This window comes from Callithrix jacchus, chromosome 22 (genome assembly GCF_049354715.1).
Source record: "Callithrix jacchus isolate 240 chromosome 22, calJac240_pri, whole genome shotgun sequence".
Classification (NCBI taxonomy): Eukaryota; Metazoa; Chordata; class Mammalia; order Primates; family Cebidae; genus Callithrix; species Callithrix jacchus.
In genome coordinates this window covers 14,120,069-14,133,331 of record NC_133523.1, presented here as the reverse complement: position 1 = coordinate 14,133,331, position 13,263 = coordinate 14,120,069, and the positions used below count along the sequence as shown (strand labels likewise).

Sequence of the window (13,263 nt, the reverse complement as noted above, 5' to 3'; positions counted from 1 at the left end):
CAGGGAGAGATGAGAATTGACTGTCGCTACCAGACTTCTTAGAGGGGGCCACATCCCTGTGTGGCCCAGATGTGGTCTCCGCACATTTCCCCACGATGCAGTGGGGCTAGGCTCTGTGGACAGGTGCCTCCTAGGAGTTGAACCTGGCGTTTGACCTGATAGGTCCGGAAGGGTCCACATGGACTCTCCCTACCTCCCACCCTCACCCCCACACCCTCACCCCCACACCCCTGTCACTGTCAGGCTGGATCTCTGGGGCCTGCTTCAAACTGCGTGGGAGCACCCCAATCACCACCCTAGGAAGGAAACTGTGGCCCCTGGCTAACCTGTCCCCATTGGCACTTCCTTGCAGCTACTGGGATGGAGGCAGCCTGGACTTCCGGCCGGGCTCCCCACCACCCCATCTTTTGGGCCATTTCCCAGGCACCCCTGATGTCCGGGGGCCCTGGGAGCACCCTCTTGTCCAGGAGGCTGGGGAGGGCATCCTATCTGAGCAGAGATTCGAGGACTCAGTCATTGTGAGAACCATGAGACCACACGCTGAGCTAGAGAGCTCTCGAAGGTTCTTGCACCACCGGGGGGATCCAAGGATCTTGGAGAAGCGCCCGCGGGGCCGCCCCAGGTTTGACTGGCTCCAAGATGAGGATGAGCCAGGGTCCCCCCAGGATGCAGGGCTGTCTTTGGACCTGCCTTCCCAGCCACCACCCCTTGCCCCCTTCAGAAGGGTGTTCATGCCAGTGGAAGACACCCCAAAGACGCTGGACATGGCAGTGGTGGGTGGCAGAGAAGACCTGGAGGAACTCGAGGGGCTGGCCCAGCCTTCCGAGTGGGGCCTACCCACGTCAGCTTCAGAGGTTGCCACGCAGACCTGGACGGTGAACTCGGAGGCGTCTGTAGAGCGGCTATCCCCGCTACTGCCTCCGATCCGGACGGGGGCGTACCTGTGTGAGCTGCTGGAGGAGGTGGCCGAAGGGGTGACCAGCTTGGATGAGGACGAGGACGAGGAGCCAGCTGTGTTCCCGTGCATCGAATGCAGCATCTACTTCAAGCAGAAGGAACACCTCCTGGAGCACATGAGCCAGCACCGCCGAGCCCCGGGCCAGGAGCCCCCTGCAGACCTAGCCCCGCTGGCCTGTGGGGAGTGCGGCTGGGCCTTTGCCGACCCCGCCACCCTGGAGAGCCACCGGCAGCTGCACCAGGCCTCCCGGGAGAAGATCATCGAGGAGATCCAAAAGCTGAAGCAAGTGCCAGGGGACGAGGGCCGGGAGGCGCGGCTACAGTGCCCCAAGTGTGTCTTTGGCACTAATTCCTCCAGGGCCTACGTGCAGCATGCCAAGCTGCACGTGCATGAGCACCCAGGCCAGACGGCCAAGGAGCCTTTTGGAGGCAGCAGTGGGGCTGGCAGCCCCAGCCCCGAGGCCGGCACCCTCCTCTATCAGCCCTACAGAGCTGCTGCTGCGGGCCTCAGCGCCTGTGTCTTCTGTGGTTTCCCAGCGCCCAGCGAGAGCCTGCTCAGGGAGCACGTGAGGCTGGTGCACCCCCGTCCCCACTGGGAGGAGGACAGCGAAGCTTACGAGGAGGACCCTGCCAGCCAGCCAGGCACTAGCCAGGATGCTCACGCCTGCTTCCCTGACACTGCTGTGGACTACTTTGGCAAAGCTGAGCCGCCCTTGGCCCCCATGTGGCGGGAGAACACTACTGGATACGACCCCAGCCTGGCCTTTGGCCCAGGATGCCAGCAGCTGGGCATGAGAGATTTCCCACTGTCAAAGCCATTCCCGCATGGCATGGGCCAGAGGCCGCTTGGAAGGCTGGCCTTTCCCTCAGCGCTAGCATCCACCCCCTACGCCTTACAGCTCGGGAGAAATAAAAGCACCGTCCACCCACAAGGTCTGGGGGAACGGAGGCGCCCTTGGAGCGAAGAGGAGGAGGAGGAAGAGGAAGAGGAGGAAGAGGAGGATATAATGCTGACCTCCGAGATGGACTTTTCCCTGCTAGCCACCCCCAGCCTCATCCCGCAGCCGGCCCTGGAGCTGAAGCGGACCTTCCGAGAAGCCCTGCAGGCGGCAGAGGCCACGCAGGAGCAGCAGCAGCAGCTCCAAGGGATGGTGCCCATTGTGCTGGTGGCCAAGCTGGGGCCGCAGGTCATGGCAGCAGCCAGGGTGCCCCCGAGGCTTCAGCCTGAGGAGCTGGGGCTGGCGGGTACCCACCCCCTGGACCTCCTGCTCCTGGATGCGCCACTGGGCAGCCCCCTGGGGCTGGACACACTCTTGGATGGTGACCCAGCCATGGCACTGAAGCATGAGGAGCGGAAATGCCCCTACTGCCCCGATCGCTTCCACAACGGCATTGGCCTGGCCAACCACGTCCGGGGCCACCTGAACCGTGTGGGCGTGAGCTACAACGTGAGGCATTTCATCTCCGCCGAGGAAGTGAAGGCCATTGAGCGCAGGTTCTCCTTCCAGAAGAAGAAAAAAAAAGGTAGGGCAGCTTCCCTTTAAAAAGCCCAGGAGACACAGGGCTGGGCAACCCACCCTCGTTCTAAATTCTCTCTCCCTTAGCCCCAAGCAGGGGACATTGGGTCCTCTGCTCCTGAGAGACTTGGGAGCTGCCGTAAAGGCCACCCCGTTGGTGCATGTGTGGGAATACCCCAGTGCCCTGGCCATTCCAGCCGCTGGAGGAAAGAGTGTGGGTAGAGGAGTCAGCCTCGGGCAGAGAATTTCATTCACTCCTCCATTCAACAAATATTTACTGAGCAAGGTTCTCCTCTGTCCTGGGGACTTGGGGACACAGCAGTGGACAGAATAGCAGTTCTTGGACTCTTGGAGTTTGTGGCCCAGTCCAGGAGTGGTGGGATCACCTCCACCCCACCCCAGCCAGGTTCAGAACCCCCTGGGGCTGCCTGTAAGGTTTGCCAGTTCCCAGGGGACAAGACTCTGATTCCAGAAGTCTGTCTCCAACAGGAGCACCCTGGGTGGTTCTGACATTGGCAGACACAAAGCCCACTTGGGGAGGTGCCAGTATGGTATTTGAGTGTGAGTGTGTGTGTGTGTGTGTGTGTGTGTGTGTGTGTCTTTACACTAGGGATGGGGGAAAAGGGTGGACAGCCAGGAAAGCAGGTAGTGAGACACTGAGTGATCAGGGCTGAGATGTGGGGAAAGCTGGGAGAACCAGGAGGCTGGGGAAGCTGAGAGAAAGTCTCTAACTTCAGTTGCAGGGCTCAGAGAAGGCTCCCAGTGGAGGGCATTACATCCATTTGTCCATTTCTTCATCCAACAAATATTTAATTCACAGCACTTGGGTGATCATGAGTAAAAATAGGCATGAGAGGCTATTAATCAAATCCTCTCACAGAGGATGGCAGGTCTACAACTGGAAAAGCATTTCTCTCTTTTCTTCCTTTCTTTTCCTTCTTTCTTTCTTCTTTTTTTCTTTGAGACAAAGTTTTGCTCTTGTTGCTCAGGCTGTAGTGCAATGACACGATCTCAGCTCACCGCAACATCTGCCTCCTGGGTTCAAGCGATTCTCCTACCTCAGCCTCCCAAGTAACTGGGACTACAGGCATGCGCCACCACACCCGGCTAATTTTTGTAGTAGAGACAGGGTTTCTCCATGTTAGTCGGGCTGGTCTCAAACTCCCAACCTCAGGTGATCTGCACACCTCAGCCTCCCGAAGTGCTGGGATTACAGGCATGAGCCACCGTGCCTGGCCTCTTTTCCTTCTTTCTTAGATAGTGTCTGTCTCTGTTGCCCAGGCTGGAGTGCCATGAGGTAATTATAGCTCCCTGCAGCCTTGAGCTCCTGAGCTCAAGCAATCCTCCCACCTTAGCCTCCCGAGTAACTGGGACTACAGGCATGCACCACTACACCCAGCTAATTTTTAAATTTTTTATAGAGATGGGATCTCACTATGTTTCCCAGGCTGCTCTCAAACTCCTGGGCTCAAGAGATCTTCCTGCCTTGGCCTCCCAAAGAGCTGGGATTACAGGCGTAAGCCACTGCACCTGACCCTGGAGAAGGGTTTTTGCAGGAGAGGTCCCTCCTTGATGGTGCTAGATGTGGGAAGGGGGAATCTGGGAGGGCTGGGTTTCCTGGAATGGGGTGGGAGGATGCATGAGCTGAGAGCTGAAGGGCAGGCAGGAACAAAAGGGACAGCCATGGGAAAGAAAGGCAATCCAGGGTGAAGCCCTGAGTACTGGGAGGGATTGGGGTTAGGGAGTAGCCTGCTCCCCAACTCAGGCAGTCCTGTCCTCTCTCCACAGTGGCCAACTTTGACCCAGGAACCTTCAGCCTGATGCGCTGTGACTTCTGCGGGGCTGGCTTCGACACACGGGCTGGCCTCTCCAGCCACGCCCGTGCCCACCTGCGTGACTTTGGTATCACCAACTGGGAGCTCACCGTCTCACCCATCAACATCCTGCAGGAGCTGCTGGCCACCTCTGCCACTGAGCAGCCCCCCAGTCCCCTGGGCCGAGAGCCTGGGGGTCTGCCTGGCAGCTTCTTGACCTCCCGTCGGCCCCGCTTACCTCTCACGGTGCCCTTTCCACCCACCTGGGCTGAGGACCCTGGGCCAGCCTATGGAGATGGTAAGGGGAGGGGGCGGGCTATGCTGGAGCCCCATCCTTCCCAGGGGCCCAGAGCATTGGAGGGGTGAGGCTCAAGGGGCAGCCACTTGGCTTCCTGGAAGCATTTTGAGTCATTTTACAAAGTATGTTGACAACTCTCCTTACAATGATCCTGCTATGTAGGTGTCCTTTCTGTTTCACTCGGGATCTGGGCCAGGTCTCTTTCTGGATCCAGTTTTTCCCTATCATTCCTGCCAGTGACTTTGACAAATGATTACTGAGCTTTTACTGGGAGCCAGACAGCGTTCCAAGCACTTTACAAACATGAACTCATTTACATCCTCACAACAATTCTATAAGGCAGGTATTATGATTTCTTCTCCTTTACAGATGAGGAAACTGAGGCACAGAGAGTTTAATTAACTTGCCTGAGGTCACACAGCTGGAAAGGGGAAAACAGGGAACTGAAACCCAGGCAGTCGGGCTCCAGATTCTTTGCTGTTAATGACTTCATCTCTCTTGAGAAGTACTATTGCATAGAACTTTCAAGATGATGGCTGGAAATGGTCTCTAGATATCTGCACGGTCCTGCAGGGACAACCACTGGTCATGTCTGGCTGTTAAAAAGTCAAAATGAGCTGGGTTCATTTGAGTCTAAGTCTCACATTGCCACCCAGGCTGGAGTGCAGTGGCGCAATCCCAGTCACAGCAACCTCCACCTCCCAGGTTCTAGCGATTCTCCTGCTGAGTAGCTGGGAATATAGGTGTGCGCCACCATGCCTGGCTAATTTGTAGTAGGGATGGGATTTCACCATGTTGGCCAGGCTGGTCTCAAACTCCTGACCTCAAGTGATCCACCTGCCTCAGCCTCCCAAAGTGCTGGGATTACAGGTGTGAGCCACAGCGCCTGGCCTAGAGTCTAGATTTTTCAACCAATGTTTGCTTTGTCTGGTAGATCCGATATGCTCTTCCATTATCAAATGCTGGCTATATACTAAGGTCTTTTAATTTTAGTGTTTTTTTTGGATTGGATCTCACTATGTTGCCCAAGCTGGTCTTGAGTTCCTGGGCTCAAGCAATCCTCCTGCCTCAGCCTCCCAAAGTGCAGGGATTAAGACGCCTCAGCTACCATGTCTGGCCCCTGTACTAAGGTTTTAACCTGTATTATCTCATTTATGCCTCAGTGTAAGTCTGTGGGGCCAAGATTATTGTGTCCTTGTTTTATTTGTTTGTTTGAGGTGAAGTCTCGCTCTGTCCCCCAGGCTAGAGTGCAGTGGCGTGATGTCTGCTCACTGTAATCTCTGCCTCCTGGGTTCAAATGATTCTCCTGCCTCAGCCTCCTGAGTATCTGGGACTACAGGTGCACGCCACCAAACTCGGTTAATTTTTTTTTTTTTAATTTTTAGTAGAGATGGGGTTCTACCATGTTGGCCAGGCTGGTCTTGAACTCCTGACCTCAGTTAATCCCCCCACCTCACTCTTCCAAAGTGCTGGGATTACAGGCATGAGCCACCACACCCAGCCGAGTCCCTGTTTTAAGAATAAGGAAACCACGGGTCATCTTCTTTGCCACAGCCACACAGCTGTAGAGCTGGACTTCTGAGCAGCTTGTTTGGTGGTGTCTTTAGTGGAGGATAGCTTGGAAATTTATAAGTCCTATTTAGTGAAGGAGCCCAGGACTGGGCACCGCAAAGGGAGTGGACAAGTGAAGGGCCCAGTCTTGCACAGCCTGACTTTGTAGGAGCTTTTACAAGGTGGAGAACTTGGCTGCAAAGAGTAGTTGGGCTCTGAGGAATGGAGAGTTTCTGAACGGGGGAATCATCCTGGGACTGCTGGAGGCTGGGGCTTCATTTGGTACTATTCCTGTTTTGTGTTTTGTTTTGTTTTAAAGATGGAGTCTTGCTCTGTTGCCCAGGTTGGAGTGCAGTGGCACCATCTTGGCTCACTGCAACCTCCACCTCCTGGGTTCAAACAATTCTCCTGCCTCAGCCTCCCAAGTAGCTGGGATTACAGGCACCCGCCACCACATTCAGCTAAGAAAATTTTGTATTTTTAGTAGAGAGGGAGTTTCACCATGTTGGCCAGGCTTGTCTCCAACTCCTAACCTCAGGTGATCTGCCTGCCTCAGCCTCCCAAAATGCTGGGATTATAGACCGGAGCCACCGTGTGCAGCTTTTTTTTTTTTTTTTTGAGGTGGAGTCTCTTTCTTGTAATTCAGGGACTGGAGTGCTGTGGCACAATCTCCACTCGCTGCAACTTCTGCCTCTGGATTCAAGTGTTCAGTTCTCTTGCCTCAGTCTCCCAAGTAGCTGGGATTACAGGTGTCTGCCACCACTCCCTGCTCATTTTTTTTTTTTTTGTATTTTTAGTAGAGACGGGATTGCATCATATTGGCCAGACTGAGCTCAAACTCCTGACCTCAAGTGATCCACCCATCTCGGCCTCTCAAAGTGCTGGGATTACAGGCTTGAGCCACCGCATCTGGCCCCTTCTGTACTCCTCCTTGCAGCTGCTGGGGTCCTACCTAGCCCTGTACTCTGGACTCAGTCAGATCCATTCACAAGCCCATTTGAAGGGCACAACTGAGGCTGCAAAGGGGAGGGTGAGGCTATCAAAGCCCCCTCTCCTTGGAGGTGCAGAGAGGACAGAGGTTGGTTGAGGTGACACCTCAGGGAGAGGCAGAGTGGGAACTTGACCTCAGGCTTCTTGCTTCTTCTAGAGGCTGCCCCCTGGGCATTCAGATCATCCACATCTGGCTTGGTTTGTAGTCTCAGGGGTGGCTGCGAGACAGAGCTGGCTCTAAGGATGGCTAGGGGTGCAGGAGGCACTGGGGTATGAGTCAGCCTACGGATGAGAGAGGAGGCAGGTTTGGCACTGCCCTGGTCTTGTCCTTGGGAGAGCGAGCTATGACCAGTCTTTCAGTGAATAACTGGGAGGCAGAGGGTTCGCGGTTAAGGAGTGATTAGAAAGATCCTGGAAGCCTTGCCTTAAGCGAGGATGTGCAACATTAGGGCTAGGTCTGGGCACTGGACCTGTCGTTAGAAGCCTGCCCCCTCTCCCTAAGTGGGCAGGAGAGGGCGGGTGCCAGGGTGGGGGCGGGGCAACGATCTGATTCTGGCCCCACCCAACTGTCAAGGAACAGCTGGGGACAATCAGAGAGAGAAGCAGGCAGTGATTGAAATGTGGTGCCGGCCGTGTGGGGTTCCCTAGGTCCGCGGAACAGCACCGTCGGGGGACGGTTGGATACCAGGATCATACTGAAGGGATTCTCGTGGTTGGAGATCAGGTGTTTTCTAGGATCCCCGACTCGGAGGTGGAGACTTCCCTGAAAGGGAATGGGGTAGCGTCCTGGGGCAGGTCCTAGCTCCGCCCGTCGAGGCCCTTAAGAGTTTGGACATTGTTTAACGGGGTTTGAGTGAAGCCGTAAGATTCCCATCCTAGGGGCGGAGATGTCCGAGGACTAGGCTGGGACTGCGGTTGGAGGCCGCTGGGCACCCAGTGTGCGTGCATCCGCGAGCCGGGGTGCGCGGGCAGCTTCCAGCAGCTGCAGCTCTACTCCCGCAGGGCCCAGACGAACGGTTTCGCTCGTGGCGCTCGGCGCTCGGCACTCGGCCGGCCAACCTGGGCGCGCCCTGAGGGGCGGGGCGGAGCGGGTTCGGCGGCCGTGGCGGCGGCACTCGGCACTCGGCGCTCGGCTGCTCCCGCCTGGGGCGGCCGCCCCGCGTGCGCCGGAGCCAAGATGGCCGCCTCCACCGCCCAGTGCCGAGTGACAAAAGCGGAGAGCAAGGCGGCGGCGGGGCCGCGCGCGGGGGGCGCCCGGGAGCGCGCGCCCACGGGGGCGCCTCCGCCCAGCCCCCCGAGCCCGGGCCCCGCGGCACCCCCCGCGCCGCCGCCGCCGCCCCCACCCCCACCGCCGCCGCCGCCGCCACTACCGCCACCGCCGCCGCGGGACGGGCCCAAGGCCGAGCCGGAGCCGGGGCCGGGGCCCGGGCCCGCGTCCGCGCCGGGTAAGAGCCTGCTCTTGGGAGGGTGCGGGGAGGGGAAGTTCGGAATCCCGCCTGCCGGTGCCGCCGCCTCCGACGTCTTCCGTCCAGTCTCCGGGACGCCCCCCCTTCCTCAGGCCCTTTAGTCGCGTGGGCCCAGGGCCTTCTGTCGCCGTTCGCAAGGTCCCAGGCCTCAGAAACACTTCGCCGCCGCTCCTCGAGACCTTTGCCCCGTCTGACAGATGTCCTTTGCCCTCTTTGGAGCCCCGGGAGCGTCCCTTGCCACGGTTCCGGTCCGTCCGGCAAAGAAACTCACTTCGGCCCTGCCCCATCTGACAGACGCGCCCACCCCATCTGGAGACTTTGACAAAGTCCTCGGTGTCCCAGTCCTCAGCGCCTACTCTGCCTCTGCGAGACAAACTGATCATAGAATCTACCTGGCCCTCTGCCCCGTTACATTCCTATTGAGCGCCTCCAAGACCCCCTTGGCACACAGTTTCCTCATCTTCTGAACCTTTGCCATACTCTGAACTCTAAACTTGGAGTTCAACGGGCCTTCCAGGCCCCTTCCTCTGAAAAACTAGACCAGAAAATTCGCCCTTGGTTCCATCTGCCACACACTCCTCACCCAGGGAAGCTTCGGCCTGATAGATATCTCAGAAACTTAACACAAAGTTATGTGATTCCAACCCTTTCTGTCTGCAGTTAAGTCGCTGTAGGTGCAGACACCAAGTTCTCACCTTACCCCACTTAGGGCTCAGCTTGTGATGAGTAGGCCACCCTTTCCCCCATTGTCTCTGCAGCCCCAGCTGTCTTGTCTGATGGAGATTCCTCACAAGTGCTCCCTGTCCCTAGCTCCCTGGCTCCCTGCCTCTGTGTAGCTTCTCTAGCCTCCTGACCCTGGTGTTTTGTTGAATTCTCCTTCTGACTGCCTCCCATCCTCACCCTCAAGACAGGCAGATGTTCCCCCTCACAAGTTCTGCCCAGAGAGATCTTTTCTTTGAGATCCCCCTGGGATGGGAGTTTGGGCTCAGATTTGCATTACACCCGGGACCTGTCCATGCCGTGGTGTGTGGAAGCAGCTGTTGGCGTCTGCTGTCAGTGGCAGCCTCAGTGTTCCTGCATTGAACTGGTGCTGGGGGTTGTGGGTGGAACCTCAGCTTTCCTGGGGTGGGCTGTCTCACAGAGTGAGAGCGGACAGCAAGGATAAGAAAGCCATCTTTTTAGTTCTGGGGATAGACAGCCTGAAACTTGCCTGGCCTGAGCCTGTCTCCCCAACCCCACAGGCCTGGGTTCTGAGGAAAACGCAATGGTGGCCATGGACTTGGGCTCTCCCTCACTCCCTAAGAAGAGCCTGCCTGTCCCTGGGGCCCTGGAGCAGGTGGCCAGTCGGCTGAGCAGCAAAGTGGCTGCAGAGGTTCCTCATGGCAGCAAACAGGAGCTGCAGGACCTCAAGGGTGAGTGGCCCAGGTGGCATGGCAGGGGATGCTGGCCAGGCTGGTGACACTCACAGGGGCACTCTCATGCCTTGGGGTTAATGTGGAACCCCAGGTTGCCCGCAGTTTTCCCTCTGGCACCTTGAGGCGCCATAGTTGGCACTCAGCTGTCTTCTCTCTTGAACTTCTACGGTCCTGGGCGTTCATGGCCCTGAGCTGCACCCTCACAGGGCGAGGGAATGGCATCCAGAGAAGCAGCGGGCATAGTGGTCCAGAGCTCATGCTCAGACCCAGCTCATTTGCTGAATCTGGCCTTTGGTAGCTGTGTGATCTCTCCCATGACATCATTTCTTCTATCTGCTTGATCCTAAGGTTGCTATTGACTAGTGACGGGAGCTAGGGTGGATTCCAGGGAGGCGAAAGGAGCAAAATGAATTTGGCCCTTGCTCTTGAGGGTCATTCAAGTTGGGCAACCAGGACAGAGAAGCAGATAGGCAAGAATAAAGGCTCTGTGGAAGAGGGTTCAGGAGTTGAGCTGCATAGGGTGGCTAAAACTTAGTTCAGTGAAGCATGTGGCTGGCAGGTCAGCATTTGTGTGACCCTGTTGCCAGGGCTCCCAATAAGAGTTCTGAAAGATGTCCCACTGGCTGGATGATAGAAGGACTCTGCATCCTGCGGTGTGCCCTTGGGCACAACTTGTCCCTCTCTGAGCCTCAGTTTCTAACCCTTATCAGCAAAGCAGACAAGCTAATCTCCGCCTTGTTAGGGTCATTGTGAGGTTTGGGGGGCCTGACAGAGGCAAAACACTTCCATGGAGCCTGGGTGAGTGGGACTCTCGGGGGAGGAGAAGCGGGAGAGCTGGACCTCGGGCCTCACAGCCTGCTCCCCCGGCCTCTGTGTTGCCCTTCAGCCCAGAGCCTGACCACCTGCGAGGTCTGCGGCGCCTGCTTTGAGACCCGAAAGGGCCTGTCCAGCCACGCACGCTCCCACCTGCGGCAGCTGGGAGTGGCGGAGTCGGAGAGCAGCGGCGCACCCATCGACCTCCTCTACGAGCTTGTGAAGCAGAAGGGCCTGCCTGATGCCCACCTTGGGCTGCCCCCGGGCCTGGCTAAGAAGTCCAGCTCGCTGAAGGAGGTGGTCACCGGGGCCCCCCGGCCCAGCTTGCTCACCCTGGCCAAGCCCTTGGATGGCCCTGCTGTCAACAAAGCCATCAAGTCGCCTCCCGGCTTCTCAGCCAAGGGCCTGGGCCACCCGCCCAGCTCTCCGCTCCTCAAAAAGACACCACTGACCCTGGCCGGCTCCCCTACCCCTAAGAATCCTGAGGACAAGACCCCCCAGCTGTCCCTGAGCCCCCGGCCGACCTCCCCAAAGGCACAGTGGCCTCAGTCTGAGGATGAGGGGCCCTTGAACCTCAGTGAGTGTGGGTCCCAAGAGCTGAGGGAGGTTCCGGCGCTGGGAGGGACAGGGACCTCAGGTTGGGCTGCAGGGCCCAGGGTGGGTGGGGATGGCGGGGACTACAGCTCCTATGTCCTGGGTCGACTGGGACAGAGTATTGGTTGAGCCTCTGCATCTCCTCTTGGGCCACCTTGGATGTGGATTGTGTCTCCCACTTCACTTTGCGGATCTTCCCCTGAAGGCCTCACTGCGGTGGCTGAGCCTGCCAGGGTCATGTTGCCACTGAGGGGCAGCTCTTGGCTTTCTCTGGGCCTGAGGGTGGGGGCAGTGAAGATAATCAGGGTTCCTGTGGCCTAGCTTTCTCAGTGGGGGTTGGAAGCATCTTGGATAGACACCTGATGGGAAGTACCCACAGTTGGTCCTGTCATCAAGTCTTCCTTGCTGTCCGTGCAGAGGCAGCTCTCTGTGCCTGCAGGTGAAGCCCTACCTCCTGGGCTGCCTGTGGGCATGGCAGGTAGCATTTGGGAAGAAACCCTCTAGGTGCAGTGAGCAAGCTTAATAAGGGCTTTCCCATGTCTTTGTGGACATTAGAGTCTGGGGGTGACCCCAGGGTCTGGTCCCCTGCCCAGCAGAGTCCCCCATTTGGTACCTCATGTTCCCTTGAAGTTGTGTCCACTGAGTATTCCATGCTTCCATGGGCAGGGCCCTGAGCAGGTGTGCCCTTGGCTGCGTTAGTCCAGCAGCCATCATCACTCCCACATAGCTCCCATAGCAGGGATCCTAGGGGAGAGGGTCTGGGAGTATCCGATTATCTAGAATTTGGTCACTGCCTGTCCACCCCACGTCCTTAAGCTCTCTATACTCCCCTTGATGCCAAGGGCTAGGCAGGAAACAGGATGTCCTGCGTCCCAAACCTCAAAAGAAACCTGCAGCCTGAGTCTTGGACCCCCAACTGCCTGAGCAGCCAAGAATCACACCAGACCCTCCTGCCTCAGGCCCCCAAGGCCAGCCAAGGTGGCGGCCGTGAACTCCCCCTGTGTTTTGTCTCCGCAGCTTTAGATAGTGACGGGGGCAGAGAGCTGGACTGCCAGCTGTGCGGTGCCTGGTTTGAGACCCGAAAGGGCCTGTCCAGCCACGCCCGTGCCCACCTGCGCCACCTGGGCGTCAGCGATCCGGACGCCAAGGGATCCCCCATAGACGTGCTCCACGGGCTCATCAGGAGGGACGGCGTCCAGATCCGCCTCCCACCCAGGCGCGGCGCCCTGGCCCACCCGGGGCGGCCGCCTCCCACCTCCGCGGCCCTCTCCTTGCTCCCCCCCCCACCGCCGGCCAAGAAGGCCAAGCTGAAGGCCGCGGGTATGGCCAGCCCCTGGGGGAAGCAGGACCTCTCGGCCGCCGCAGCCGCCGGCATTTTCTGGGCCTCTGATGTGGAGCCGTCTCCTCTCAACCTCTGTAGGTTCTCGCTTCAGCTGTCCCCTCCTCCCTGCGGGCCCTGGAGCCCCTCCCGGGGGGGGTCACAGCCCCCTCCCTGCTGGGGCAGGGAGTAGACAGGGGCCCTTGGCAGTGGGCCGGTTCTGCCCGAGATCTTGGCAGTGGGCTGCTAGGCCCTCTTTCTTGGCCTTTGACCTCCGTGACCCTTTCTGAGAATCAAGGCCAAGGCGGAGAAATCCTGCCTTTTGGTGTGCAAGGCACCCACATCTGCCCCTGTCTAGATGGCACATAGCACCTAGGCTGCCCTCCCCACCTCACCCTGTCCTTGTTGGGACCCACAGAGCAGTGGAATCTTGGTTCCATTCTCCTCCGCCAGGACCGAGAGCCCATGTGCTCTCTGGAGCCTCCCCTCACTCCTGCCGGGTATCTGGCCCCCAGCCCCGCTCCTCCACT

The 13,263-nt window shown here is 58.2% G+C and overlaps 1 protein-coding gene across 22 annotated transcripts in view; it reads left to right on the top strand.

Moving 5' to 3' along the window:
- The window catches only part of WIZ (WIZ zinc finger), a 28,394-nt gene that overhangs the window by 9,107 nt on the left and 6,024 nt on the right, over positions 1-13,263 (top strand). For 5 of the 22 annotated variants that reach the window (XM_035285984.3, XM_035285985.3, XM_078358966.1 and 2 more), the window contains exons 4-8: positions 353-2,481; positions 4,263-4,586; positions 9,835-10,005; positions 10,895-11,398; positions 12,433-12,831. In XM_035285984.3, coding sequence (XP_035141875.3) covers positions 353-2,481; positions 4,263-4,586; positions 9,835-10,005; positions 10,895-11,398; positions 12,433-12,831 — 3,527 coding nt within the window. Of the gene's footprint in view, positions 1-352; positions 2,482-4,262; positions 4,587-7,705; positions 7,879-8,277; positions 8,573-9,834; positions 10,006-10,894; positions 11,399-12,432; positions 12,832-13,263 lie in introns of those variants that run through there. The other 17 variants (XM_054250477.2, XM_078358970.1, XM_078358971.1 and 14 more) reach the window with 10 other exon arrangements.